Here is a 26,040-nt window from a genome sequence, read left to right on the forward strand (position 1 = left end):
TAGTAGTAATACTAGTAATATTCAGCTGTCACACACAACAAATAATGTAGCAGTGAGGTAGCTAGCAGCTAGTATTACAGTCCATAAATAACATGGCTGGTTAGACATCACGTGAAATACTACATATTCCATTACTGGAAGTCAAATTTGGTCCATTATTAAAAAATAATTTCTATAACCAGGAAAAACCAAATGGGCTTTAAGAAGCTCTATCACTGCTCACTGTGTGTAGACGTGATGTCCCAGGGGACAAGATGTTTTCCATTTGACGCCCTCTCTACCATCACTCCATTCAGGGTGTGTCCCAAATGGTACCCTATTCTCTATATAGGGCACTACTTTTGACCAGGGCCCTGTGGGGGAACTGTATAGGGAACAGGGTGCTATTTGGGACGCAGCCTAAGAGTCCCACTATGAGACGACGACACCTGATTGACACAGTGGAGCATAGTACCAACCAGCCAGTCATCCAGCCAGCCAATCATCTAGCCGGCCAGCCATCCAGCCATCCAGTCAGCCGGGCTTGTCAGTTAGCCAGCCAGCCAGCCAGCCGGCCCTGTCTGCAACACAAACCAACAACTTGTCCTGCTATCTGCTACATTATTTGTTGTGGTAACCTGGCATATTAAGATTCACGAGCTCCATAGCATCACAAATGATCACATTTCCGACTACATCAGCATTGGCTTGGTAACAGCAGCAGGGCTGAGTTGTGTCATCTGTTTAACGTTGCAGGCCGTAGGGGAGACATTACTTTCTTGGCTGCCAGTGGTAGGAGTAGGAGAGGCTCCCTCCTCTCCTCCTCCTCTCCCTCCTTCTCTCTATCCCCCCCTCCCTCCTTTCCCCCTTCCATCCCTCCCTCCCTCACTCCTCTCTAACTGCACTCTGAGGACTGTGCCAGGAGTCAGAGTGTAGGGAGTTTTTCCTAGCCACCGTGCTTCTACACCTGCATTGCTTGCTGTTTGGGGTTTTAGGCTGGGTTTTTGTACAGCACTTTGAGATATCAGCTGATGTAAGAAGGGCTATATAAATACATTTGATTTGAGTGTAGACCAGACACTAGGCAGCCTGAGCTGTAGCGGCTGGTCTCTTCCCGACCGGCCAATGCAGAGTTGATGTATATTAGTGCTGCAGAGTCCTCAGTCTTGAGAGCTCTGGGCTGTGGAGACGTCACAGAGGAGATTAAAACACCAGTTAGTATCAAGAAGTACAAGTACAACTGCAGCAGGCAGTGTGAGGGGAATACCAGCATATAACAGTGCATCTACCCCAAAACACAACACTGAACTTACCTCAATACAGTACAAAGCCTACACATTCAACTTCCTAAACTTCAGGTACTATATAGGTCTTTGTGTATGTACTTATGGATAGACAGTGAGCTAGGGTAGGGAACAAGATATAGTGTATGCACTTATGGATAGACAGTGAGTTAGGGTAGGGAACAAGATATAGTGTATGTACTTATGGATAGACAGTGAGCTAGGGTAGGGAACAAGATATAGTGTATGTACTTATGGATAGACAGTGAGCTAGGGTAGGGAACAAGATATAGTGTATGTACTTATGGATAGACAGTGAGCTAGGGTAGGGAACAAGATATAGTGTAATTCCTACTTATGGATAGACAGTGAGCTAGGGTAGGGAACAAGATATAGTGACCAAGTAAAACCACTTCATGAATTATGCCTTAAGAAACTATTCAGAGAGATAGATTTATTAAGAAACAAATAATTTATACTTAGAGATATAAACCTTGTTGCATTACTGCTGTATCAAACTCCTTTCTCTACAAATATATACTATAATTTAGATGATAAATACTAAAATACTAATTCTTAATACTAAAATACTAATTCTTAATACTAATACAAAAAAAAAGTGTTTCCATGAAAATGTATAAAAACCTGACATCCAGCTTTGATGTGCCGTTTTGTTACAGTTGAGTATCTTTGGTATTGTTGGTTTGGTAAAGAGTTTAACATTTTACCTACGTGACAAGATCTTAGAGAATCTACATGCATTTCTCCTTGGATCTGGTATCAAGATGAGACGTTCCATTAGCTGTTATTGCAACATGTGACAAGATCTTTGCGATATCCGTGACAGAACAAGCAGTGTAGATATCTTGGCCATTGATCGTCTTGTTTCGCTATCCTCTGAAACACCCATCTTGGACATCATTAAAGAACAGTTGGGCGACGCCTTTTATTCGAACAGTTCAATTGAACTTCAACACTTCATTTTCAGTGGGGTTCAACTAGTTTGAACTCGTATTCAATAGACATAAAAAGTAATTTTTTGTAAAACAAGAAAATCCTGCTACTGCAGAATTTGACTTATTACTTGCAGTTAGTTGATAGAGGAACAAAGTACTTCATCTGCAGGCTGGGTAAATCTTCCATATAAACCAAGAAATGAACTGATTCTCCCATTTCATTTACAGTAGTTTTTCCTTTTCAATTCTGCACCGTGTTTTCCCATTGCCTACGTTTCTCATCCAATTTCTCCTCCAAGCACTTGATAAGCACCGGGTCAACTTTGGGGTCAAACTTGTTAGCGAACCAGTGGCCATAGTTTAGCAACCATCGCAGCTCTGCAGCCCCATATATACAGACACTCCTCATGTGAGTCCCAGTGCAGGGAGGGTACAGAGACCCTTCCAGATAATTCCATTTCACCAGACGTGTCTTACTCTTCAAGTCTGTTACATCTGGGGCAGACCGGGAGATCTCTCCCGGTACACCGGGGATTCTCGTCAACGTCGCCCAGAAATGTTCATCCGGAGAGTAAGTGTCAGCTGACCATTCCAGGAAGTCCCTCGCCACCCGGCTGGTTTCGACGTAATGGACAAAGTCACGGGACAAGACGAAGTAGGCGCTGCCGATGAACATCTCAATGTCGTGCGGCGGCGGCGCCTTGGCCTGTGTGGTTCGGACGGGTAAGCGGCGGTACTCGTAGGGCACGTCCTTCAGCTGGTGCTGGAAACGAAAGCGCTGTTTCTTCAGCTCGCTGGGACGGGAGGTCTCCAGCATGTTGGCTCCGTTCAGCGCCTGCAGCTCCGACACCAGCTCACCGTTCGACCTAATGATAATAATAATCATTATCATACATTTCATTTGTACAGTGCTTTTCAACACTTTACAGTTAAAGACTATACCGTGTACTACGGACCAGAGTAGGGGTGCCATTTCAGGGGTATATGACTATAAGAACGATTTTAAAAGACTACAGATAAGGACTAGGACTATAATCTGTCGATGTGCTCTTGAGCAAGGCACTTAACCCTAATTGGCTCCAGAGGCACCGTACCACTGTGGCTGACCCTGTAAAACTACACATTTCACTACATCTATCCAGTGTGTGTGACAATAAGACATTATTAAAACAATTATACGATGAGTAAAATAATCTGCAAAAGTGTGGAGGGGGGGGGGGGGGGGGGGGTTTACCTGAGGGGGAAGTCCTGGCCGCAGAGGTTGATGACATACTTCCACTTGACCTCTGACCTTTCTAACAGGTCGTTGAGGCAGTTGAGGTCGGCGTTAAGCCGTGTGATGTGGGCGTACTGCACTGACTCCAGCTTGGAGGCTAGGAAGAGGTTGGGGAAGCAGTGAGCCAAGTTCCTCATGGCTGCTATGAAGCTCTGAGAGGACTAGAGGGATAAGAAGACGCCTATCAATAATCCATAGGAGACAGAAATGTGTCTGCTGCTGTACCCAACTCTTCCCAATACACACAAACGTCACTAAAAACCCTCAAGTAGTCAGCACAAATCCCCTCTGATTTTCCCCTACCTTCTCTAGGCTGCCGACCTGCCTTCTCTAGGCTACCTGGCTGCCGGCCCTACCTTCTCTAGGCTACCTTGCTGCCGGCCCTACCTTCTCTAGGCTACCTTGCTGCCGGCCCTACCTTCTCTAGGCTGCCGGCCCTACCTTCTCTAGGCTACCTGGCTGCCAGCCCTACCTTCTCTAGGCTACCTTGCTGCCGGCCCTACCTTCTCTAGGCTACCTGGCTGCCGGCCCTACCTTCTCTAGGCTACCTGGCTGCCGGCCCTACCTTCTCTAGGCTACCTGCTCTACCTTCTCTAGGCTACCTGCCCTACCTTCTCTAGGCTACCTGGCTGCCGAACCTACCTTCTGGTCATAGTGAATGCAGTAGAGGTTGTGAGGGGCGTAGGTGGCCCTGAAGATCCTCTCGACCATGGCAGCGTTCTTATGCACCACCAAGGAGTACGCCAGCGGGAACCCCCGCTCCTCTTCCGACACTGGGATGACGTCATATCCTCTCGTCTCGATGTACCTGAGATTAGAAGATATGAGAGATGCGATAGTACTTTATAAATCACCAAAGGGGGAAATTAGGCTGTCATCCTTACAGCCATAGAAAAACACTTACAAAATACTCACAACATTAAAAACAGTCACAATAAATTCACAGTCAAAATAAATACATAGAAAACAAAGGCAAGTTACAAAAGTACTGTACAGAAAGCACAAGTACCTCTCACAGTCTGAGGTTAAAGACACGAGGCGGTCATCCTCCAAGTCCACAATGACTTTGCGTCTGATCTCCAATGACTTCCCTACCTTTGACACAAGGATCATAATGGAAAAATATATGACTTTACCATCTTATCCTTTAAAGTTATTTTGAAAAAGATATATATATTTTTTTACATATTTAAAATTGTCAAATAAATTCAATCTATCAATCTACCTCCACAGGGTCCAGTTGGTATATGGCAGTGCAGTTGATGTTGTACTGGTGTTTGGGGTTCTGTGAGGAGCGGTCTGTGATTCCATAGGGCTCGATGTAGAAACTGTTCCTCAGAGTTACTTTAGCATAGAACAGCTTCAGCAGACACAGCAGCAGCAGGGCCAGGGACAACAGGAAGCACCTCTGTCTCAATTTATGGAACAGGGCACATCTTATTTTCATTCTGCAGAAGAAGAAACAGGAACAGTGTCAATGAACAGATGCACTGTAACAAACATAAGACTATGATGTCACTAAGCTATTAACATAAGTTTAATAAGAAAAGCATGTTATTAGGTTAACTACCCCATTTCAGACTTTGCCCAACGCTTTCAAAAATAATAATAAAATGCATTCAGGTGAGAAGTTGTGGGTGGGAATTTATCATGAATATACATTTTTGGGGGGTGGGTAAACATACTTACCAGAAGTCTACTGACATGCTCTGATAATTAATGTACATCGCAAGCAAATACTGTTGTGGACAGTTAGCTCACTGTGGTAAGGCTGCTCATTCCTGACATCTATTGCCACTTGCAATTGTGTAGGGAAGAAAAGTGCAATCATCACCTTGAAAATTAAGATTAGGGGCTCAATTCAAACCAACCCACACTGCAGTATTTACACAGTAGCTCTTTTCCCAATGGTCAAATTAACTCACATATTGGTACTGTATAAAAATCTACAACTATTACCAGGGCGACCCCTCTCACAGGTAGGCTTTCACTTTTCAGAATTATAAACGTGTGGGAACTGGATGGATATTGTAAATAAAGGATTTGGAGGGAAAAAATGATATCTGCCTCATGTGGGATTAAAACGCACAGCCACTGACCTATGATGAGCCAACTGTTAGCGAGTTAACATGACCACAGTCGTCATCGATTTCTTGTTACGACGGATGTAGCTAAAAATATAAATGTATAATCCTAAAAGCCTACATATTTTTTCATTCTTCTTCGTATAACCACATAGATGTGTATGAAACAGTATGCGAAAAACGTAGAATTTGGTCATATGCGGAAATGTGCCTTAGCCAGAAGGCACATTTTCTTATTTTTTTTTATACGGATAGCCAGGGGCACACTCCAACACTCAGACATAATTTACAAACAAAGCATGTGTGTTTACTGAGTCCATAAGAACATAGGTAGTAGGGATGACCAGGGGTATTCTCTTAATAAGTGCGTGAATTTGACCATTTTCCGGTCTTGCTAATCATTCAAATTGCAATGAGTACTTCTGGGTGTCAGGGAAAATGTATGGAGTAAAAAGTACACTATTTTCTTTAGGAATGTAGTGAAGTAAAAGTTGTTCCAAATATAAATAGTAAAGTACAGAAACACCAAAAAACGACTTAAGTAGTACTTTAAAGTATTTTTACGCCACTGTCTAGAAGCGAGTGTATTTCACACCGAACCCTCCCTTGAGATGTGTCTCTACATTACGATGTCAATGGTAGAGTTGAAGCGCTAGGCCAGGGGTTCCCAAACTGTTTTGGCCTACGACCCCATTTTGATATTTGAAAATTCTGGCGACCACAACCATTTGAAAAAAAGAGCATGTTAATTGGGGCCTATGACAGTCAATTGCAAAACATTCTAACAATATTTCTGATTGTATTCTCAACTCACCATCATATACGTTTCACGTGGGGCTACGAGAGTCAATTGAAAATCTTATTTCACCATCACTAATGAGATGGGGGCTTGATGGATGTTGCGACGGAGGTTCACAAAGTCAGGGGGCGTGGTCGACAGTGAGAACCTCATCTCTCCTGTCACATCCAACCTGGATCGATATTTGTTTTTAATGCAGACAGCACTGAATCAGCGTACCATTCCTTGTAATGCTCAGAGGGAGACGGCACGGTATTCCCTTTGAGTCAGGAACCGAATTTCCTCCATAGTGACCCGTGAATGCATGGTCTGAAGCATTCGGCCACGTGACAGCTCGACCAGCTGTTCGATTCCACTTACCGGGATGTCAACTGAGCCAGGATCACAGTCAAACGGATTTCGCTGATTCCGTCACTCATCTGTATAATTGTTTTGTATTTCCCCTGCATGCTTGCGTTCAGTTTCACAAAATATGTCTGTTACATAGGCAAGGAGACACATTTTATTTTCATTACACAGAAAGTCAACAGTCTTGTTTTTTATATATATATATATATTTTTTTTTTACATCCATTGTGAATGACCACAGTTCCTCTCTCAATTCAAAAAAGATTAAAACACTTCACCTCGATAACCACCAAGCCAAGTGAAATAGAACAGTCATGCTCTGATCCGATATCTCTCCACAGTTTTGCGATGTAGTTTACAGTCGAAGTTACCTGCTGCATATCTCCGAGTTCTGCGCTCAGCTCTTTTGCCGCCAGTTGCTCTCGGTGAAACCATTATAGCTCAGTGGGTGTGTCATACAATGTGTCCATATGGCAGAGGGACACACATGCATAACTAGAGCGCAGAGGCCCGCCTGCCGTCCTATGATCGATCGAGCCTCATCTGTGCAAAAGCCCACCATTCGATCCCATGAATATTTTCGTCAATATAACAACGCAGCATACTGAACATCCCGTACCGTTTCACGCTCGGTAATCGTGAGGCAGAACAATATGTCCTCATGAATAGCATCCCCCGACAAGTAGCGAACTAAAGTCAATGCATTGGCATCTCGGCCCTCACAGCTAACGTCCATTTGGAGAGCATAAGGAGGGTTGAGTCATTCATTCAGTTTCCTGTTGAACGCTAACTATAGCATTACATTCTTAGTTTCACACTGTTATCTGACAAATGTATTTATGTGAGTTTCTGTGCCTCAGCCTCCCCACACATTGTATTTACCATATGAATGGTGGCCTGTAATATTAAGTCTCATACTGTAGCGGCTTAGCCATTCACTGTAGGAATGATTCAAGTTGAAAGGTCAAGTGTGGCCATTTAGATTTTTAAGGTTAATCTCATTACAATGATTTTGAGAGACAGACGATCTAATAATATTTTATTTTGTATATATTTTTTTTACCAGGATTTTGGAAATTCTCCCGCCACCCCATTTTCATATCAGCTGACCCCACATGGGGCCGCAACCCCTAGTTTGGGAAGTGCTGCGCTACAGGCAACAAGAGCTAGATTTACTACTCAAAGACCAAAATGTATCAGTTTTGCAATGAACTGTCAAAATAGAGTCCAGAATTGACGTGTTTCACTATAACTATGCCTAAAACATCTGTTTTTCAATAAAATAAAAAATTTAAATTATGAAAGTTACTCTTTTAAGAGGCAATATGTAACTAATTGGGCGACCTACCAAATTCACGTAGAAATATGACTTATAGATCTGTCATCGAAAGCAAGTCTAAGAAGCGGTAGATCAATTCTATGTGCACCAGTTTTATGTTTCCGTTCTTTAGTTTCATTTTAGCATCTTTTACTTTCGGTTTTGTACATCAGTTTCAAACAGCTGAAAATACAATATTTTTTGTTATTGAAATATATATTTCACAGCAGTTTAGATGGTACAATGATTCTCTATACTATACTTATGTATTATGTTACAAACTGAAATTAGGCAAACTATTAGAATTTTAGCAACCAGGAAATGCCGGAGAGATTTCTACACAGTGCATCTTTAAGCGTATAGTCTTCATTCTGTAGCGAGGGGGCAACAACATGACATAAATGACTATTAGCTGTGTGAGACATCTTATTTTCATTCTTCTGAGAGAAGACAAGACAATAAAACAATGATAAATGACTATTAGCTGTGTGATAACATACAGGCATTATGGTCTCTCTCTCTCTCTCTCTCTCTCTCAATATGATCTATAATAGCTGTGTGATAACATACATGCATTAAGACATATTCATACGGGGGTATCGTGTTCATGCAACAGTTCTGTGCCATGCCACGCGCAACAACGCGCGTACGCGCAGACACACACTCGTGGAAAAAGGTCCTTTAATGTACCGTCCTGTCACGGAACAAGATATACTGTGTTCCTAAACTGTGGGGTGGAGTCTGACAGCCCAATATTTAAATAAACACAGCAGGGAAATAGACCAGTACTCATATCAAAGCTAAAGGTACATACCTTGCACGCTAAAGACGTCTTTGAGTTTCTATTACGTGCCATCAAAAAGTTTTCCAAAGTCTCACTAGACAGCCTACAGAGAGAAAAACAGTTTTACGCTGCACAATACACTCAAAAGTTAGTCATAAAAAAGTAATTGAATTACACACAGCAGTAACATGTATCTTGAATTATAAATTAAATACACACAGCAGTAACATGTATCTTGAATTATAAATTAAAACACACATCTTGAAGTATAAATTAAAACACACAGCAAGTAACATGTATCTTGAATTATAACCTAGTAGTACAGATATGAATATACATTTTCATTACAGGGACGTAGTCACATAAACCTATAATTCAGTAAGCTAAAAGCTCTCATGACATACTTGACTAACCTAAACAGCGCTACTAGTAATCAATGTTTTATCACTTTTGAGTCAAATTAAACATTCATGCCAGGCAAAACGTAATGTCGGACAAAAATATCTATTAATGTGCTGCTAGAGCAAAACAAGAAGAGGGAAAAGTCAGAATAACCTGTAAATGAAGGTGGTTAAAAATTATCCCCACTCCTCACTGAAAAACTTTGTCCGTCCAAAAATATGATACATCTTTTGGTATATAAGACTTTAAGCATCTGCCGTAGAGGAGATCTTAAGTTTGCTCCGGGTAAAAAAATAATCTGTCAATCACGGGCTATTACTGTAAAGCACAACAAATACTTACAAAGGCAGAGGACACAGAAAAATACTTACCACATTTGTGAAGGAACTTGATTCGGAAAATTCAGCACAGTCATGAGTCCTGTCTGTCTCCCTCTCTCTCGCTCTGAACCTCTGGCGCTCGATGGCTTGGAGGGGAGGTTTGGCAGAGTGCGAGAGAGAGAGGGGGGAAGACACACATACACTGCAGGCAGTCACGGAGACACGAGCGAAAGTCAAGTTCTCCGCCCACTGCTGGCACTGACTCATAGCAGAGTGACACACACACACACACACACACACACAGACACACACACACACACACACCGGCTGAACTACGGAAAATTACATTAAGTTTTATGTTTCACATCTTTCTTAGATGCTTCAAACTGAGGCAAACCAGACACCACTCATAAATAATAAGCAAATGGACACATTCAACAATTTTCTTATTCAATAATTACTTAATTTTCTTTATTAAACACTTTAGATTTTTTTTTTTTTTTTTTTTTTTACTGTCAATTAACAATAACATAATATCCAATTATGGTTTACTTAAGAAAATTAAACTTGTTGTGGACGTCTAAATCAGGTCCAATAATAATGGAATTACAAAGAGCCTGTTCCACATTTGGATCAACTTTACTTTACACAAAAACAAGAACCAATTAGGCTTCACAAGAACCAATTAGGCTGTACAAGAACCAATTAGGCTGTACAAGAACCAATTAGGCTGTACAAGAACCAATTAGGCTGTACAAGAACCAATTAGGCTGTACAAGAACCAATTAGGCTGTACAATAACCAATTAGGCTGTACAAGAACCAATTAGGCTGTACAATAACCAATTAGGCTGTACAAGAACCAATTAGGCTGTACAATAACCAATTAGGCTGTACAAGAACCAATTAGGCTGTACAAGAACCAATTAGGCTGTACAAGAACCAATTAGGCTGTACAAGAACCAATTAGGCTTCACAAGAACCAATGAGGCTTCACAATAACAACACTAAGGAGAAAAACACAACCGTGAGAAGAACAAATGAACCTATAAAGGTGACGTCATAGAACTACTTTGATAGTTTTGAGGCTTGAATATCAATAAATCATAACATTGATGAGTGTTCAAATAACAGTCATTTTTAAAACATTACATTATAACATTAGCGTAACATAAGAGTCATTATAAACTGGGTAGTTCGAGCCCTGAATGCTGATTGGCTGACAGCCGTGGTATATCAGACCGTATACCACGGGTATGACAAAACATTTACTTTTAACTGCTCTAATTACGTTGGTAACCAGTTTATAATAGCAATAAGGCAGCTCGGGGGTTTGTGGTATATGGCCAATATACCACGGCTAAGGGGTGTGTCCAGGCACTCTTCATTGCGTCGTGCTTAAGAACAGCCCTTAGCCTCGGTATATTGGGCATATAACACATCCCCCTCGTGCCTTATTGCTTAATTATAACATCAGTTGCCCTAGAGTGTCCAGTTCTCTTTGTGGGATAAAGAGTTCATTCTAAAAACACCCACTTGTACATCTTGAATTATAACATTGATAACAATGAATCATACATTAATATGAGTCCTCAGTGTCTCCATGGGGTATAAAGAGTTTAAAACAGCCAGTTGTCAGTGTGATAATGTCTCAGTAGAGTTTCATTACAACATTGATAACAGTGTTAAGTAACGCTGATACAGTAACAAGGAAATATAACATGAATAACATTGTCTTCAGTCTCTCCGTTCAGTTTAAAACAGCCAGTCGTCAGTGTGTGTCTGTGTAAGACTGTCCCAGTAGCGGTCCATTATATGATGGGGCACAAACTCCTCGTCACCAATTAATCTGATCGACTTGATTTGCATTATATTTCTGAGTACTGCCGATGACTCTGTAGAGAGCGAGACAAAAACAGTGAGAGTTAGCCAATGAATCGTTCCCAGCCGTAAAATTCCCACGCTGTAATGTTCATTTACATATTTCTCCTACTCCCATAGTGTGTGTTTCTGCATCCCATCACCAGGTCGTGTGTGTGTGTGTTTCTTCAGCAGGTGCACTATAGCTTAGGCCTTAAGTCTAGACCTATTAATGATTGAAAGATAGACGACATGATTCAGCGGTCACACTTTATCTGTTGAACTGCTCTCTCCCTCCCCCCTCACTCTTTCTCTCTCGGTCTCTCCCACCCCCTCTTTCTCCCTCTTCCCCCCCCCCCCCCTCTCACTCTCTCTCCATCCATTATCTTGCTCTGCCCCTCTCTCCCCTCCCAATCCCTCTCCCTCTCTCTCTCCATCCCTTATCTCGCTCTGCCCCTCCCTCAACCCCCCCCCCTAATCCCTCTCTCCCCCTCCATCCCCCCCTCATCCCTTATCTTTCTGTCTCTCTCTCCCTTCCCTTCCCTTCATCTCACTCTCACTCTCTGCCTCTCTCCCCCCCCCCCCTCTCTCCCTTCCCTTCCACATCAGTCAGTAAGAGTTAGAGACACTAGGCAACCTGTCACATAGCAGGCTGTATAGGAGAATCAACCTGTCACATAGCAGGCTGTATAGGAGAATCAACCTGTCAAATAGCAGGCTGTATAGTAGAATCAACCTGTCAAATAGCAGGCTGTATAGGAGAATCAACCTGTCACATAGCAGGCTGTATAGGAGAATCAACCTGTCACATAGCAGGCTGTATAGGAGAATCAACCTGTCACATAGCAGGCTGTATAGGAGAATCAACCTGTCACATAGCAGGTTGTATAGGAGAATCAACCTGTCACATATCAGGCTGTGTAGGAGAATCAACCTGTCACATAGCAGGCTGTATAGGAGAATCAACCTGTCACATAGCAGGCTGTATAGGAGAATCAACCTGTCACATAGCAGGTTGTATAGGAGAATCAACCTGTCACATATCAGGCTGTGTAGGAGAATCAACCTGTCACATAGCAGGCTGTATAGGAGAATCAACCTGTCACATAGCAGGCTGTGTAGGAGAATCAACCTGTCACATAGCAGGCTGTATAGGAGAATCCAGCTGTCACATAGCAGGCTGTATAGGAGAATCACCAACTGACGGACCTGAGAGAGGTGCCCCTGCAGAGGGGACGTCCTGAGGCTGAGCAGAAGAGCCATCATGGTGTGTGGATTCGGCAGGCTTCTGTGATGCTGCTGCTGGGGCTGTCACGTCCACTACGCCCAGTAAGTAACCAGACAGAGACCTGTCTCTGTACGTCACCTGTCAAAACAAACACAAGGGTTTCCAAACCATTTCAACAATTGGATACTCTGTAATGCTTTGTAGGAGACTTTTGTTCCTTTTCTAATCTTGTATTGTGTGTGTTATGTGAGTGTGTGTGTGTGTGTGTGTGTGTACGTGCGAGCGAGCGCCAACACAAGTGCATTACGTTCTCCCACAACATTTAATGTGGCATATAACCAGGCCACTGTGACCATGGCACACTGACAAGACAGCAGAATGACACAATCAATCTACAACCGATGGGAGGCAACAACAAAGGGTTAATGTTTTATAGATGTAAACCATTGCATTATATATGTAGAGAGAGGCTGCCGTGGGTTACCTGAACCAATGATTGACAGCAGACCCCCCCCTTAACACTAGCAAATCCATGACCATCCATCCATCCAGGATAAAGCCCTTCCATCTTCCATAACATAGCTATTGTAAACGTATCCATGCCTTTACCCTCTGTGTGTGTGTGTGTCTTTGCTTTCCAAGCTTAGCTATTTTTTATTTAACGAATGAGAACGAGTGCAGAGCGGAGGGTCTATCTTCTTAGGCCTTAGCTGTCCTCTAGCTGTGCTTCAGCTGTCCTCTAGCTGTGCTTCAGCTGTCCTCTAACTGTGCTTCAGCTGTCCTCTAACTGTCCTCTAGCTGTGCTTCAGCTGTCCTCTAGCTGTGCTTCAGCTGTCCTCTAACTGTCCTCTGTGCTTCAGCTGTCCTCTAACTGTCCTCTAGCTGCTTCAGCTGTCCTCTAGCTGTCCTCTAGCTGTGCTTCAGCTGTCCTCTAGCTGTGCTTCAGCTGTCCTCTAGCTGTGCTTCAGCTGTCCTCTAGCTGTGCTTCAGCTGTCCTCTAGCTGTTCTTCAGCTGTCCTCTAACTGTGCTTCAGCTGTCCTCTAACTGTCCTCTAGCTGAGCTTCAGCTGTCCTCTAGCTGTGCTTCAGCTGTCCTCTAACTGTCCTCTAGCTGAGCTTCAGCTGTCCTCTAGCTGTCCTCTAGCTGTCCTCTAACTGTGCTTCAGCTGTCCTCTAACTGTCCTCTAGCTGTCCTCTAGCTGTCCTCTAGCTGTGCTTCAGCTGTCCTCTAGCTGTCCTCTAGCTGTCCTCTAACTGTGCTTCAGCTGTCCTCTAACTGTCCTCTAGCTGTCCTCTAGCTGTCCTCTAACTGTGCTTCAGCTGTCCTCTAACTGTCCTCTAGCTGTCCTCTAGCTGTCCTCTAGCTGTGCTTCAGCTGTCCTCTAACTGTCCTCTAGCTGTCCTCTAGCTGTCCTCTAGCTGTGCTTCAGCTGTCCTCTAACTGTCCTCTAGCTGTCCTCTAGCTGTCCTCTAGCTGTGCTTCAGCTGTCCTCTAACTGTCCTCTAGCTGTCCTCTAGCTGTCCTCTAGCTGTCCTCTAGCTGTCCTCTAGCTGTCCTCTAGCTGTCCTCTAGCTGTCCTCTAACTGTTCAGCTGTCCTCTAACTGTCCTCTAGCTGTCCTCTAGCTGTCCTAGCTGTCCTCTAGCTGTCCTCTAGCTGTCCTCTAGCTGTGCTTCAGCTGTCCTCTAGCTGTCCTCTAGCTGTCCTCTAGCTGTCCTCTAACTGTGCTTCAGCTGTCCTCTAGCTGTGCCTCTAGCTGTCCTCTAGCTGTCCTCTAACTGTGCTTCTAGCTGTCCTCTAGCTGTCCTCTAGCTGTGCTTCTAGCTGTCCTCTAGCTGTGCTTCAGCTGTCCTCTAACTGTCCTCTAGCTGTCCTCTAGCTGTCCTCTAGCTGTGCTTCAGCTGTCCTCTAGCTGTCCTCTAGCTGTCCTCTAGCTGTCCTCTAGCTGTCCTCTAGCTGTCCTCTAGCTGTCCTCTAGCTGCTGTCCTCTAGCTGTCCTCTAGCTGTCCTCTAGCTGTGCTTCAGCTGTCCTCTAGCTGTCCTCTAGCTGTCCTCTAGCTGTCCTCTAGCTGTGCTTCAGCTGTCCTCTAACTGTCCTCTAGCTGTCCTCTAGCTGTGCTTCAGCTGTCCTCTAGCTGTGCTTCAGCTGTCCTCTAGCTGTCCTCTAGCTGTCCTCTAGCTGTCCTCTAGCTGTGCTTCAGCTGTCCTCTAGCTGTCCTCTAGCTGTCCTCTAGCTGTCCTCTAGCTGTCCTCTAGCTGTCCTCTAGCTGTCCTCTAGCTGTGCTTCAGCTGTCCCCTTGAAATAAATAATAAAATCACTATAAATCTATAGATGGTTATGTCTATCTTATGAAGCAATCCTCTTTCAGTGTACCACATAGCAGCATTCGTCAGCCAAGACAACATTCAGCTTTACGGCCCACAATGCACCAACAAGTCTAGGACAGCAGACAAGCCCAAGATTCAGATAAGATTCGGTATGTCGACCACGACAGCCTACAGTTCTACAGTTTATTAAACATCGCTAGGGAGATGACAATCCAACGTCAATAGTCCTGGCAAGTGTTTTTGTGTTTGTTTCTTCTTATGTAAGAGAGAAGGTTTTTGATATGATCATGTTCAAAGAGATCAAGATAAATCCAAATACTTGATAAAAACTCGATCCGTTTCCGTTTTCACAGTAAATATTTACACCAATAAGCACAGAACAAACTGAAACTCAGCCAGATCATTAGGAATGAGTCGACTTCCTTCTTTTTCTTATGAAAACTTTAGTAACAAAACACTGTACCATTTCTCCAGAATGTGATGTGTTTTGCTATGTTCGACCGTTGAGTTAACACCCCAAATTAAGTACCAACGCCTATTTCAATCCATTTCAAGCACTGGGGCAAACTTCTCTACCAGCTTGGGCTCAGGACAGCGCAGTCTTTCCTAGATTAATTTCCAGACAGGGGTGCAAAGGTCCTCAAAGCAACAAACACTTTTTAAGAGGGGAGAAAGAGAAATAACTTTAGGCTACCTGAAAATAACTTTCAGCAGTCAAGGAAATGCAGTGCAAAATATTCTAAGATTTGTCACATTAAATGATCAATGTGTTTGTAGTCTTTCTGTAGCACTAGGTGTGTTGTAGTGTATTTCCTAATAGAGGAAGACTGTAGTGTAGTGTTGACCTTGTCCCAGGCGTAGGTTGAGGAAACAGGGATGTTGTTTCCCAGGATAGCTGCTACCCAGAGCTCTGGGGCCTGGAACTCTCTGCCCGTGACGCTGTCTCTGATCCAGCCTTCTAGGAGCAGAGAAGCCTGGTGGACACAGCCCTGTGAAGACAGAACAGAATACGGCCATGTCATTTCAACCTTTCCATTGAAATATGAGGAAATATATGATTTTATATGAACGTTAAATTGACCTTTTCTATCGAAATATATACTGTATATGACGTTCCTCATCGAAAGCAACGAGGAAAATGTGAATCGAACTTACCTTCCTGAATTGATTACATTTAAATGGAATTGCCCCCAGCCCTGCCTCACCCTCCACATCAGCTGTAGTACATCCACTCCTGGTGTGATGATCCCTCTCTTGATGAGCCTGATCAACTTCCTGTTCTCTTCTCCATCACTGGGCGTCCCTTGTTGTAACACCTTGCTTCCCATGTCAGGGGTGTTTCCATGTTGTGGTTGGCTGTTTCTGTTTCCTTGTTGTGATGGAAAGGTAGTGTTGTTTTTGTTGTTATTGTCATCCCGGTGTTGTGTTGGAATGTCCTTACTGATCTGAGTCGTGCTGGTGGGTGGAGCCAGAGACGATGAGGGAGGAGCCATGGGCATTGGTACCACGAAATACCTGGTGGTGTGCTGAGGGGTAGACGTGGTGGCGATCCAAGGGAGTGTTACCATGGTAGCGGATCGTGTTGGAGGTTGTGTTGGAGGCGGCGCTACCTGAGATGTCTGGCTACTACCTTCTTGTTTGTCTCGGTTGTCGTGACTACCAGTAGACGTGAACAAGGGGGAAGCGTGGCTCTCCTCCTGGCTGCCTGCGAGGCTCCTTTCTGAGGGAGCAGGGCTGGAAGTGGTGGTTGATGAGTGTGAGATGTTCTGATCTCTCCCCGCCTGGGAGTGCTGTGTCTTGGGGTGCTGAGTCAGGGTCGGGCCCCTCCAGGTGCGGAGCTGGAGCTTGAAGTCGCTTTGCTTCTGGAGGATACCCAGCAGCCTCTTCTGACGCGACGCCAACGAAGTCAGCTGACTACGCAGCACTCCCTGCCGGAACGAGTCTGACGCTATCCTGCAGGAGAAGGAGGAGAGGACGAGGAAGAAGAGGAGAACGAGGAGGAGGGAGGAGGAGAAGGAAGAGGAGGAGGAAGGAGGAGGAGAGGGAAAGAAAGAAGGAAGAGGAGGACGAGGAAAGGAAGAGAAGAAGAGGAAGATGAGGAGGAACAGGAGAAGGAAGAAGAAGAGGATGAAGAGAAGTTGAAGTTATCCATGTATTATCCATACAACAATGTATTTTAGGACTGAATCTACCCTTACGAGACAAACCCTGGATGCTCAACTCTTCCCATAATAAACTCATAACGAACCTTTACAGTACTGTGACCCTAATACACGTTGACCCCCACAGAGATACACTATATATACAAAAGTATGTGGACACCCCTTCAAATTAGTGGATTTGGCAGTTGTTGACAGGTGTGGCTGAAAATCAACCACGCAGCCATGCAATCTCCATAGACAAACATTGGCAGTAGAATGGTCATACTGAAGAGCTCAGAGACTTTCAACGTGGCACCGTTGTAGGATGCCACCTTTCCAACAAGTCAGTTCGTCAAATTTCTGCACTGCTAGAACTACCCCGGTCAACTGTAAGTGCTGTTATTGTGAAGTGGAAACTAGGAGCAACAATAGCTCAGCCGAACAGGACCGCCAGTTGCTGAAGTGAGTAAATATAGTCTGTCCTCATTTGAAACACTCCCTACTGAGTTCCTAACTGCCTCTGGAAGCAACGACAGCACAATAACTGTTTGTCGGGAGCTTCATGAAATGGGTTTCCATGGCCGAGCAACCGCACACAAGCCTAAAATCACCATGCGCTGGAGTGGTGTAAAGCTCGCCGGCATTGGACTCTGGAGCTGTGGAAACACGTTCTCTGGAGGGTTGAATCACACTTCACCATCTAGCTGCCTCTTTATAACGCACATTGTTGAAGAAAAGTTTCAAATTAAATCACGCTGCCAGATTATGAGGTTTAATAATGTTTTAATAATGAGGTTTTTATAATGAGTTTTATTTATTTATTTTTGACCCCCCCCCCCTACATCTTGTCTCATCGCTGTAACTTCCCAACGGGCTCCGGAGAGGCGAAGGTCGAGTCATGCTTCCTCCAAAACATGACTCACCAAACTGCACTTCTTACCACCCGCTCGCTTAACCTGAAAGCCAGCTGCACCAATGTGTCGGAGGAATCACCTTTCAACTGATGACCAGTCAGCCTGCAGGCGCCCGGCCCGCCACAAGGAGTCGCTAGAGCGCGATGAGCCAAGTAAAGCACCCCCGGCCAAACCCTCCCCTAACCTGGACGACGCTGTGGCAATTGTGTGACACCCTATGGGACTCCCGTTCACAGCCGTTTGTGGGATCGAACCCCAGGCTGTAGTGACACCGCAACATATGAGGTTTTATAATGAGGTTTCATAATCCAAGTTTTATAATGAGGTTTCATAATCCAAGTTTTATAATGAGGTTTCATAATTAAGAATTATTAATAATGAGGTTTAAGCTTTGCAAAATGCTTTCGCACGACAAGAAGGTCACCCTTTTCTGTTCTTTAATTCTATGCACCCCACTGTTTTCTTTAGTCACTGACTCACCAATAAGCTCACACAGCAGAGCTTGATAAACATCACACTCAGGATGTTGGTTTGGGTGGGGTGTGTGTGTTTGGGTGGGGTGTGTGTTTGTGTGTGTGTGTGTGTACAAAACATGATAAACTTGAAACTCAAGAAGTGGTGAAGCAATAGAAAGCAGTGTTGTTTCCAGACCTGTACTTCTTGGTGAGGTCATCTTTCTCTGCCTGCTGTTTCTCCAGCACAACATTCAGAACACTCTGGATCTCTGATAGCGCCATCGTCAATTTGTCTACAGGGAAATTTAAACAAATGAGTAGGTGAGGCATCTCAGAAAGGGTCCTAGGAATCCTGTTAAAACCTGTTTTAAGACAACAAAAACCTCCCAGCTCAGCGTAGGTTTTGGGGTGATGTTAAGCCAGTGCTCTGACAAACTCTGAGCCAGGAGTAAAATCAACTCCTAAAAAGTTTCTCAGCTGGTAATCACGACAGTTTGAAGTACCGCAAAGTAAAGAAAGTGATAGCGCTCATTGACATTGTAGCAAGTATGTGGAATAACCAACGCTCCAGAACGCTCCAGAGAACCACGTGGAATGTGTACATCAAATGTTGCAATGGTAAAACATTTTAAATAATTGTTGCCTGCCTACTCTTAATTGCCTAATATGCTGGCATGCATATTTTGCATATTACATTTTTTTTTACCAATTCTGAAGGTTGTTACAAACATAATTTTTTACAATATTAACATAACACACTCGTCACTCCCGTTTAACAACTCTAAATCGCTTTGGCAAAGTAGGTGTCAAGTCACTTGTTGATAAAGTTGTATTCAACTTTTGAAAAGGTCTGTCATTTTCATCAACATAGTCAAAGTTAACATAAGCCAGCTAGATACCTTCAAATAAATAAAACGGAACATAATACAAAAGAACCACGAACAGCAAACAGACATGAAACAGAAACAACAACGCCAGGGGAAGGAACCAAAGGGAGTGACATAAAGACGGCAGGTAATCAAAGAGGTGATAAGAGTCCAGGTGAATGTCATTAGGCGCTGATGCGCTTGACGATAGTGGCAGGTGTGCGCAATAATCAGCAGCCTGGTGACTTAGAGGCTGGAGAGGGAGCACACGGGACAGAGCCAAATATCAAAACGTTATTTGAAGCAGCTGCATGTAGAGCAGGACCCACTGACTCACTGCATTGTTCTATTATCCAGACAGCTGCATGTGGAGCAGGAACCACTGACTCACTACATTGTTCTATTATCCAGACAGCTGCATGTGGAGCAGGAACCACTGACTCACTACATTGTTCTATTATCCAGACAGCTGCATGTGGAGCAGGACCCACTGACTCACTACATTGTTCTATAATCCAGACAGCTGCATGTGGAGCAGGAACCACTGACTCACTACATTGTTCTATTATCCAGACAGCTGCATGTGGAGCAGGAACCACTGACTCACTGCATTGTTCTATTATCCAGACAGCTGCATGTGGAGCAGGAACCACTGACTCACTGCATTGTTCTATTATCCAGACAGCTGCATGTAGAGCAGGAACCACTGACTCACTACATTGTTCTATTATCCAGACAGCTGCATGTAGAGCAGGAACCACTGACTCACTGCATTGTTCTATTATCCAGACAGCTGCATGTGGAGCAGGACCCACTGACTCACTACATTGTTCTATTATCCAGACAGCTGCATGTGGAGCAGGAACCACTGACTCACTGCATTGTTCTATTATCCAGACAGCTGCATGTGGAGCAGGAACCACTGACTCACTGCATTGTTCTATTATCCAGACAGCTGCATGTAGAGCAGGAACCACTGACTCACTACATTGTTCTATTATCCAGACAGCTGCATGTAGAGCAGGAACCACTGACTCACTGCATTGTTCTATTATCCAGACAGCTGCATGTGGAGCAGGACCCACTGACTCACTACATTGTTCTATTATCCAGACAGCTGCATGTGGAGCAGGAACCACTGACTCACTACATTGTTCTATTATCCAGACAGCTGCATGTGGAGCAGGAACCACTGACTCACTACATTGTTCTATTATCCAGACAGCTGCATGTGGAGCAGGAACCACTGACTCACTGCATTGTTCTATTATCCAGACAGCTGCATGTGGAGCAGGAACCACTGACTCACTGCATTGTTCTATTATCCAGACAGCTGCATGTGGAGCAGGAACCACTGACTCACTGCATTGTTCTATTATCCAGACAGCTGCTGGTCACTCTGAACTGATTAGGACAGCTCAACAGGACTCCTAAATATCTGTTGACTCTTATGACTAAAGAGGCTTCATGTATAGCTTTTATTTGTACCTATGAGAGTAAAATGTATCTATTATTATCACTTATGGCGTTTTGTGGATATGGGCCCTGTTTTCCCGCCAGAAGTGTTGTTGAATAAACATAACATAGACATACCCAGAGGGGTTTGTGTGAGAGAACATTTTGAAGGACTATTCAATACCTCGTGGTGTGTGATTTCAAGCCAATACTCAATGAAAGTGTCTCTGCTGTCATTGTCAAGCCTCCTTAAAAGTTTGCCTTCAGCTGTTTTACCTGCATCCTCTGACTTATTTAGTTTCCAGGTTGACATTTCCTGTTGTTTCCGGTCCACACCGTCCAGAGCCGTAGTGATAGCTTCAGAGGGATTCAGCTAGAGAGAAACAACATCAAAAGGGTATCTTATTATACATATCAATGTTCCAATATTTTCTAATGACTCATTTTTAAGCGGACTAAATTGCATTTGGATTACTGTTACAGTGCCATGTGTGGGTTAATTGGATTCATTCTGACATTTGAAGATGTTTATTTCTTTTTTTAAATTTGGAATATTTGTGTATTTGTTGACATTTTACTGCGTTGTAAAGGAGCTAGTAACATAAGCATTTGGCTTCAAGCGCTATAAAATCTGCTGAACTGTGTGCACAACCAATAAACTTTGATTTGACTAGACACAGAATCCAACCCAATGCTTGATAATCCTTACATTAAAACATGTTGTACTCGTTCAAATATTCTCTTTTCTCTCTCAAAGAAATTCCTAAATAGCTAACTCTGATGTTAAACTACTATTTATTCTACAACTTTCAGAGGTGTGTACTGTATTTAGCTTTTACTGTCTCAGTGGTGCTGTCTTTCTGTCTGGGCTGAATGTCACCAGGCTGCCTGTCTCGTCCTCCGTCTCCTGGCTGTCCGTCTCTGTCTGTATCCCTGACACCTGTGTGTCTGGCTTTGTGCCTTTCCCAGTCGCCTTCACAGCAGAGACGGGCTGGGCCAGCTGGCTTCCTTCTGCTGCGACCCTCAGACCCAGACCCAGAGACACCACAACGCTCAGAGGGCCTCTCAGAGGGCGCAGAACTTCCTGAATGAATACATACCACATTCTCTCAGGAAATGGACAACTGATATTGTTAGAGTTGCAGCTAACACTATGTCTCTTTATCAGGGTCAATTCAAAATGTAAACTGACATTGTTACTTAATTATTGTAAAATAAAATAAAAAATACATTTGATGACTTCTCAAAATTATTTACATTTTAAATTCAAATAGCTTCCTGAATTGACTGACCTCATTTGACCACAACCCTGCTCTTTATGTACATGTGGTAAAGTGTGTTGTGTGTACATGTCTTAAATCAAGATTAAATTTATGATCAATAAAGTAATGTTGTCAATTTTGACAACTGATAACAAATGCGTAAATCTGGATAGTAACAGCCGAATAGGATTTTAAAAAAGCACTGTCAATCTGAGGCCTAAAAATATCCCATTGAACTTTTGGCAACGTACCCCTCTAATCAATATTGCAGCATCGTGGCCTGTACTATAAATATCTCAGAAGAGGCAGGCTGGGAATGTGCCTCTTACACACCTGGGTTCAAATACTATTTTAAATCGTTCTATTGGTTTCATTGCAATAGGCAAGCTCAATCAAGCGCAGCTACAGTATTTTAAATGATTTCAAATAGTATTTGAACCCAGGTCTGCAAAAGACTGGTATGAATGTTATGTACCTTGGTTACAGAGAAGGGGGTAGCTGCTGCTCATCATGGTGACCGGATTATGGGTGAGTGGGTGTGTCGAAAGGAAAGTAACGGACGTGTGGATAGAAGTGGGTGTGTCGAAAGGAAAGTAACGGACGTGTAGATAGAAGTGGGTGTGTCGAAAGGAAAGTAACGGACGTGTAGATAGAAGTGGGTGTGTCGAAAGCGCTCTGCTATAGGTTAGACCAAGGTTTCCCAAACTCTGTCCTGCACCCCCCGGTGCACGTTTTTTTTTTGCCCTAGCACTACACAGCTGATTCAAATAACCAACTCATCATCAAGCTTTGATTATTTGATCAGCTGTGTAGTGCTAGGGGCCTAAAACAAAACGTGGACTCAAGAGGGGGCCCCAGGACCTAGTTTGGGAAACCCTGGGTTAGAGGGTTTTGATTGAGCTGTGTTTTTCTTCTTCTTCCAATACCATACATTACATTGAGCTAGCATACCACGAGAGATTGGACTACTGGATGAGTCCTATTTCACCGTTCGATTTTACACAAATAATTGTACATTTTCAGTTATAAACCCGAAGATTGTTTATTTTTAATTTAAAGTACTGATGATGGGTGTACTGTTGCTTCCGGCATTGTATGCGTGTGCTTACTGTGACCGTTACCCTGATACTATGTAGCTACTTCCCACGCCATTGCCGGACAGTAGTGCTTGTCAAGCGGGAGCAAAGGGCACTGTGTCCCGGTGCTGTTGCCGTTCATCCCCGTTGAATAGACTGTGCATGTGTCAAAGTGACAACAATATTCATTATTTATTGTGTAGGCTGCTGTCCTAGTTGAAATAAAATCATGGGAGGGAAAAACATGGTCACGTTAGCTACCGCCGGCGACATGACCGTTCTACCAGGTAGGAAGTGATGGATTCTATTAAAAATGTAACATGTTTCAAGTTAAACTGTAGTTAGTTTGTATCCTGTTTCGTGAATGATTACTGTGAGTATTAATGGACTTTAGTCCATGAAACTGTGTGTATGCTAATTTAGAAAGGTTGACCTGATCAGATAAGAGGAAATTGCCTTGGATCAGAGAGCAGGGTCAGGCCCAGAACAGAAGATGGACGGGTTGTGATTCTGACATCTGGCTAAACAAAGAGAGGACCATGGACATTCCACAGGGGAACCAGAGGGAAACTCACTGGGCTCATAAAATGTATAGCTGGGGAGGTGACGCCTATAAGGGAAGAGTATAAAATGTGTTGTGATCTTTCTAAATGGATGCTGTATCCTTGGTATTAAACACTTGAAACTTCTCTTGAGCTTATGGTCTCAAGTCCTTATTGCAAAGAGGTTGCAATACCATTTTTTATTTTTAACAGAAGCTTCCTACTGGGTATTAAGGTCAGATCTCAGGTCTCACTGGTGCACTGGTTGCTGGCTTATTGACTTGTCGTGCAACCCGATCAGCAAAGCAAAACTGTCTTGAGTGGCAACAAATCTGCCCAATTAGCTGATTCGCTTTCCATACACCCATTTTGTTCGACACGCCCACTGGCCCATACTCTGTTCACCATATTGGGCTGCAGCTACCCATACTTGTGTTTAGGTGCTTCGCTAGGTTGCTCACGTTGGACAAAAGGGCCTGGGAATGTGGAGAGGAGTTGTTTGATGTCGTCGTGGCAGGCTAGGTCTACAGCAGTCTGGCCCAGAGCGTTTTTGTCTCGGGGGTTTGCGCCATACTGGAGAAGAAGCTGCACTACCTGAGGGCCTCAACGCAAGGGGGGGGGGGGGCATTTCAGCCTCACATTATCAAACAATAGTGATAGAAATGTTAATGATGAAAAACACACAATTCACAAAAATACAAGGACACTATATATTCAGACATGAAGTTGGGAATAATTTGATGTTTGATTCTCAACGGGCATACAATACACATCCGAGTGTCAGTACATCATAATCAACGCGAGCGTATCAATCAGAGTATGTAGCGTACCTTGTAGTGTCCTGAGGCAGCAGCATCATGTAGAGGAGCGAGGCCCTCCAGACCTCTACTGGTAACATCAGCCCCAGCCTGCAGTAGCTCCTTGACCACAGCCTCGAAGCCTGTAGCACTGGCCTCATGCAGCGCCGTCCAGCCTGGCACACACACACACACACACACACACAGGTTGCGATGCATTATAAGCATTCGTCGTCATTTACAAACAGTGATAAAGGCATAAAAGGATTGTGTAACTAAGTGTATTAATGGACAGAGAGAAAGACACAACGGTAAAACAATAGTAAAAGAGGACTGGTTTCCCCCTCAAAAAAATTGGGAATATGTTGGGGATCAGTTTGATTTTATATGAAAAAGGTTGTCATTTTTAAGTACTGTACTGGGGAACGAAAGCAACCATGGATGTGACCAGATATGTTTAGTAAATTGTATATTTTATTTTGATAGTTTTGTATTGATGTGTGTTTTGTATTGTGCAGGGCTCATTTGAAGAAGAAAAAAATACACTTGGTTTCAATGACACCCTGTTAAAAAATAAAGGTGAATAAAAATGAAATAGTAGAGTCTGGGCTGTTACAAACCTGCGTGATCTATCTGATTGACATTTAGGCCTGCTTCCAGAAGGCCTCTCACTAGAGCCAGGTCTCCTTTTTTGCATGCCAGGTGAAGGTGGCTCTCTCCCATACTGTTTCTCTTGTGGAGATTCCGCATAGGAATCTTTGTGCCATGCATGTGACCTACTGATAAAACATTGATAGAAAGACGAGCATATAAATAAAATATGTATGAAATATAAATAAAATATGATTGATCAAGGTGACAACAATGGGAAAGTCACAGACACAGAATTATGTAAGATGTTCTATTTGATACAATATTTTACTAACTGTTTGCCATACATATTTTGATATTGACCAAGTTATCATCATTTTGGCTCTGTACGCCAACTTTCAGCAGACTTCCAGCTTTAATTTGAGGGTATGTACATCCAAATCAGGTGAACGGTGTAGGAATTACAGCATTTTTTATATGTGCCCCCCCCCCCTTTTAAGGGACCAAATGTAATTGGCTGCTCAGCTGTTCCATGGTCATGTGTGTGTTATTCCCTCATTAGTTCATTCACAAGTAAGCAGATAAAAGGTCTAGAGTTGATTTCAAGTGTGACATTTGCATTTGAAATCTGTTGCCAAAGCCCAAAGAGCTGTCACTGCCAGTGAAGCAAGCCATCATTAGACTGAACAATCAAAACAAACCGATCAGAGAGATAGCAAAACCATTAGGTGTGGCCAAATGTATTTTATTTATTTAACTACCCGGATGACGCTGGGCCGATTGTGCGCCGCCCTATGGGACTCCCAACCACTGCCGGTTGCGATACAGCCTGGAATAAAACCAGGGTCTGTAGTGACGCCTCCAGCACTGAGATGTAGTGCCTTAGACCACTGCGCCACTCCCGAGCACCAAATCAACTATTTGGTACATTCTAAAAAGAACGTACTGGTGAGCTCAGGAACACAAAAAGGCCCGGA

At 43.6% G+C, this 26,040-nt stretch overlaps 2 protein-coding genes across 5 annotated transcripts in view; both read right to left on the reverse strand.

Annotated features, from left to right (window-relative positions):
* Positions 1-1,696: 1,696 nt before the first annotated feature.
* LOC139544970 (beta-1,3-galactosyl-O-glycosyl-glycoprotein beta-1,6-N-acetylglucosaminyltransferase 4-like) lies at positions 1,697-9,753 on the reverse strand. Of its 4 annotated transcripts, XM_071352226.1 has the most exons (7): positions 9,601-9,753; positions 8,858-8,930; positions 4,720-4,942; positions 4,504-4,589; positions 4,137-4,302; positions 3,453-3,655; positions 1,697-3,084 (listed from the first exon to the last, which is right to left on the reverse strand). In XM_071352226.1, exons 3-7 carry the CDS (start codon positions 4,939-4,941, stop codon positions 2,460-2,462), a joined length of 1,302 nt encoding a protein of 433 aa, XP_071208327.1. In that variant the 5' UTR covers position 4,942; positions 8,858-8,930; positions 9,601-9,753; the 3' UTR covers positions 1,697-2,459. The 4 variants fall into 4 exon arrangements, with proteins under 4 accessions (XP_071208327.1, XP_071208326.1, XP_071208325.1 ...); XM_071352225.1 differs by lacking the exons at positions 8,858-8,930; positions 9,601-9,753 and adding an exon at positions 7,004-8,448; XM_071352224.1 differs by lacking the exons at positions 8,858-8,930; positions 9,601-9,753 and adding an exon at positions 6,738-6,960.
* An 83-nt stretch (positions 9,754-9,836) lies between these two features.
* Positions 9,837-26,040, reverse strand: part of LOC139546003 (serine-rich adhesin for platelets-like) — a 31,019-nt gene continuing 14,815 nt past the window's right edge. The window contains exons 6-15 of the mRNA XM_071354267.1: positions 25,093-25,251; positions 24,506-24,648; positions 24,137-24,269; positions 21,635-21,879; positions 21,072-21,168; positions 18,671-18,767; positions 16,170-16,917; positions 15,810-15,953; positions 12,618-12,774; positions 9,837-11,443 (exon numbers count right to left, since the gene is read on the reverse strand). Coding sequence (XP_071210368.1) covers positions 11,304-11,443; positions 12,618-12,774; positions 15,810-15,953; positions 16,170-16,917; positions 18,671-18,767; positions 21,072-21,168; positions 21,635-21,879; positions 24,137-24,269; positions 24,506-24,648; positions 25,093-25,251 — 2,063 coding nt within the window. The 3' untranslated portion in view covers positions 9,837-11,303. The remainder of the gene's footprint in view (positions 11,444-12,617; positions 12,775-15,809; positions 15,954-16,169; positions 16,918-18,670; positions 18,768-21,071; positions 21,169-21,634; positions 21,880-24,136; positions 24,270-24,505; positions 24,649-25,092; positions 25,252-26,040) is intronic.

Source organism: Salvelinus alpinus, chromosome 19 (assembly GCF_045679555.1).
Source record: "Salvelinus alpinus chromosome 19, SLU_Salpinus.1, whole genome shotgun sequence".
NCBI classification, from domain to species: domain Eukaryota; kingdom Metazoa; phylum Chordata; class Actinopteri; order Salmoniformes; family Salmonidae; genus Salvelinus; species Salvelinus alpinus.